At 63.2% G+C, this 4,089-nt stretch overlaps 1 protein-coding gene across 1 annotated transcript; it reads right to left on the reverse strand.

Moving 5' to 3' along the window:
* Window positions 1-764: 764 nt before the first annotated feature.
* GFER (growth factor, augmenter of liver regeneration) lies at window positions 765-2,753 on the reverse strand (the record flags this gene model as incomplete). Its single annotated transcript, XM_080703450.1, has 3 exons — window positions 765-927; window positions 1,980-2,176; window positions 2,505-2,753. The coding sequence occupies 3 exons, from the start codon at window positions 2,751-2,753 to the stop codon at window positions 765-767; spliced, it is 609 nt and encodes a 202-aa protein (XP_080559576.1).
* Window positions 2,754-4,089: the final 1,336 nt, after the last annotated feature.

Below are 4,089 nucleotides of genomic sequence, written 5' to 3' on the forward strand. Positions count from 1 at the left end.
CCTCCCTGCCTCATCCCAGCTCAGCAGCCAGGAGTGGAGGCTCACAGCATGTGAGCCCATTGGGTTCCCCCAGGGATTCTGGTCTCAGGAGTGAATCCTCGTCTTCCCTGGGTCCTCCAACACTCCCCTAACCTGACCACCTCCTTTGCTGCTCTGGCCTCCCTGCCAGCCCTGGAACAACCCTGGCCCGCCGTGTCAGGACTCCATGCTAAGGAGGGCCCAGCACAGCGCGGAGAGGCAGAGCAGCCTGTCCAGTGGTAAGCCCCGGCACAAAGCACACTGAGCCAGGTCCTCGTCCACTTCTCCAGCATTTTATTTTGGTCTCACACTGAGGCGGCGGCCCCCAGGATTCCCCGTGGTCAGGCCTGGGACCGACACAGGAAGCCAGATGCCAGGAAGGCAGTGGGCAGCATGGTGTGTGGACCCTCCGAGAAAAACCCTGTGCTTCGCCAGGGGACGAGCAGAGCAGTGAGCTCGGCCCCAGGCCGCATTCCTCAAGTGGCAACAGCACTGAGGGTCCCCAGCACACGTCTTCTTGTGGAGTCCAGGGGCGGGCTGGGGGGGACAAGGGGTCCTGAACGGCAAGGACGCCGTGGGCGGCTCCAGCCTCCCTCACCTGCAGCCCCACGGGGCCCCTCCACTTCTCCAACCTGAGGGGGAGGGCCCCATACAGTGTCCTGGGCACCCCCCAACTCAGACATGACAGGTCCGCTCGATGCACTTTAATCAGCGCCCAGCCCCGGCCGCCCCGGCCGCCCCGTCCTCTAGTCACAGGAGCCGTCCTTCCAACCATCGCGCCAGCGCTCATCCACCTGCGAGCAGTCGAAGTCGGGCTTGCCGAGCTTGCGGTTCACCTCGTTGTGCAGGCGGCAGAGCCACTGCGAGAAGGCGGTGCGGGTGCGGGTGTCCGGCTGGTTCCTGCCTATCCTGGGGGGCGAAGGGAGGAGTGAGTAGGCGGCCCCTCCGTCCCTGCCATTCCTGAGGGAGGGGAGCGGGCACTGCTGTGAGCTACACCAAGGGACAGGGACGCTGCTGCTGGAGTTCATGCTGAGGTTTCTGGGTGTGGTGGATCCCCAGGGCCGCTCACACACCCACTGGAGCCTGGCAAACCCTGCCGGAGCCCAGGGCAAACATTAAAGCGCAGACCCGGCAACTTTACGACCTTGTAACAATCAGGAAGCACCACCCAGTGTCTCTGGCCCCAGGCAGAGCAGAGGCGTGGGGCAAAGTACAACCACATAACCGTATCTTGGCACCAGAGGCCTTGTGGCCCCATTCAGCAAGAGACCATTCTACCTGCCCTGGCTTCAACAGTAAAAGCAGTTCCACCTCACACACCCAGTCCAGAAATGCCCTCAGGGGGACAGACTCAGCTCCTGGATGCCTCAAAAAAGAAAAGGTAGCTCTTGGGAGCAAAAGCAGTGGGTTCCCAAGGTCTTAAAACCAGAAATCCCACTGGGCATGGTGGCAGACCCTTGTAACCCCAGCATTCGGGAGACTGGGACAGGAGGATCCCGGTTCTTGGAGAGCTTCAGCTACTTATGTCCTTTGCAACTCAGTGAGACCCTGTTTCAAAATAAAGAATAAAAAATAGGGCTGGGGGTGTGGCTCAGAGGTAGAATTCCCCTGGGTTCCATCCCCAGTACCGCAAAAAACAAAAAACAAAATCTAGAAATCCAGCCCTGGAAGTTGGGCACAGTGGAGTCGGAGCTAGCCTCCCAGAGCCTCCGTGAGTGCCCTCCGTGAGTGCAGAGCTAGGGATACGTGGCTGAGGGAGCTCTTCCTGGGAACCTGGCGCTGCAGCAGCAGCAGCAGGTCCAGGCACCTTGGCCTCTGAGGCAGAGAGAGAAGGCACACAGGACCCATTGCCTCCCTGCTGGCGGTCTAAGGTCCTAGGCAACCTCTGCCCTTTCTGAATCAGCGGGGGAGCCTGGGCTCCAGCAGTAGGGCGCAGTTGCCTGCAGGCAGCCACGACGTACCTGTTCCTTATGTCTTCAGCACACTCCTCACACGGATAAAACTTGGAAAATAAGTGTATGAATTGGGCCATGTCTTGCTGCTGTTCTGGGGTGGGCAGGTCCGGGTAGTAGGCAGCCAGTGTGTGGAGGAATGCCCAGCTGTGGCGGCCCAGTTCCTCACGATCCTGTGGACAATCCTCCCTAAACTTGCTGTCCCGCTGCAGAAGTAGGCCGACCAAGGGTCAGTTCAATCCCCCCAACCAGAAGCCCACAAAGCTCCCCCTTCGATGTAGCTCAGCGGTTGACGGAGCGCTCGCGTGGCAGGCGCGAGGCTCCGGGTTCGATCACCAGCAAAGCAAAATAGAAATCTCCCTCCTGGTCAGCCCCCGGCGGCGGCCCGCGGCTGCTGACCACGTCCCGCAGCCGCTCTGGCCCGCGTTCCGCTGAAAGCTCAAAGTTCGGGTGGAGCGGGGATTGGGGAGGGGAGTTGGGGCACCGCCAACCCAGGGGCCCGGGAGCCGCGCGGGCGGGCGGGCGGCTCCGCACCTTCTGCTGCGTCCGCACCCAGCTCTTGAAGTCCACGCAGGCCCGGCAGGGCCGCCTGCGCGCCGCGTCCTCGGTGGCCTGCGACTCCGCGGCCGGCGCCGGGGCCGAGGCGGCCGCGTCTCTGCGCCCCGCGCCGCGGCCCCGCGCGTCGGTCGCCAGGTCGTCCGTCACCTCGGAGCGCGCGCCGCCCGGCAGGAAGGAGAAGAGGCTGCCGCCGCCCGAGCGCGCCTGGCCGCCGGGCGCCGCCATCTTGCCCGCGCAGAGCCTGCCGGGCCAGGCCGGCCTCCAGCTCGGCCTCCAGCTCGGCCTCCAGGCCAGCGCGCGCGCCGCCGCCAGCACGCGGGCGCAGGAGCCGGGGGCGGGGCCGGCGGCCGGGGCGGGGCCGGGGCCGGGGGCGGGGCCGGGGGCGGGGCCTGGGGCCGGGGCGGGGCCTGGGCCGGGGGCGGGGCCGGCGGCCGGGGCGGGGCTGGCGGCCCGGGGCCTGGCTCCTCGGCGCGGGCCCGGCGCGCGCCGCTCGTGGCGCCGTTCGCGCTTCCTCCAGTAGAACAGCAGCGTGGTGTGGAAGCCGCGCCGCGGCCTCGTGGGGCCCTCGGACTGAGCCCCGGGCGAGGCCTGCGATGCGGCCCGCGTCGCCCCCATCGCTCCGCTCGGCCCGGCCCGCGAGCCGCGGCCAGGCGCAGTGCCCTCCGCCGAGTGCGCGCCCACCTGCCGCGGGCTCCGGGCGACACCGGCTGCGCGTGACCGCACAGAGCCCGGACGCCGGCCGGCGCCATGGCAACGGGCGCCCTGGCAACGCGGGGCGCGGCGGGGCGCGGCTCCGGCAGGCGGGGTGAGCTCCGCCGCCCCGCCCCTCCTAGAGCCTGGATAAGTGTTTTTTAAATTTTTACAGCCCTGGGGATTGAACTGAGGGTCTGCCGCATGCTAGGGCTAAACTACACCCCGCCCCCTTTTTTTGGTACTGGGGATTGAACCCACCATAGTCTGCCTTTTAGCTACAACTTCAGCCCTTGTTATTATTATTTGCCATACTAGAGAGATGGAAGCCAGGGGCATTCTGACTCCAGGCTACACCCCTAGCCAAATTTTATTTTTATTTATTTTTTTGGTGGTACTGGGGGTGGAACCCAGGGGCTTTCTACCTCTGGGCTATACTCCCAGGCCTATTTTCTATTTTATTTGGAAACAGGGTCTCACTAAGTTGCTGAGAGCCTCAGTAAGTAGCTGAGGCTGGCTTCGAACCTGCGTGATCCTCCTGTCTCAGCCTCCCAAGCGCGGAGATTACAAGTGTGTGCCACCACGCCCAGTTTTATTTATTTATTTATTTATTTGTGGGTCTGGAGATGGAATCCAGGGGCATTTGACTTCCAAGCTACACCCCTACCCTATTTTTTTATTCTTTATTTTGAAGTTGAAAAGGGCCTCACTAAGTAGCTGAGGCTGTCCTTGAACCGTGATCTTCCGGTCTCAGCCTCCTGAATGTTGGGATTATAAGCATGTGCCACCACACCCCGCTTTATATTTATTTATTTATTTATTTAGGGTGGTACTGGGGTTCCTGGAAACCCTTCTACTTCTGGGCTACATT

Source organism: Muscardinus avellanarius (assembly GCF_963383645.1).
Source record: "Muscardinus avellanarius genome assembly, chromosome: 10".
Classification (NCBI taxonomy): domain Eukaryota; kingdom Metazoa; phylum Chordata; class Mammalia; order Rodentia; family Gliridae; genus Muscardinus; species Muscardinus avellanarius.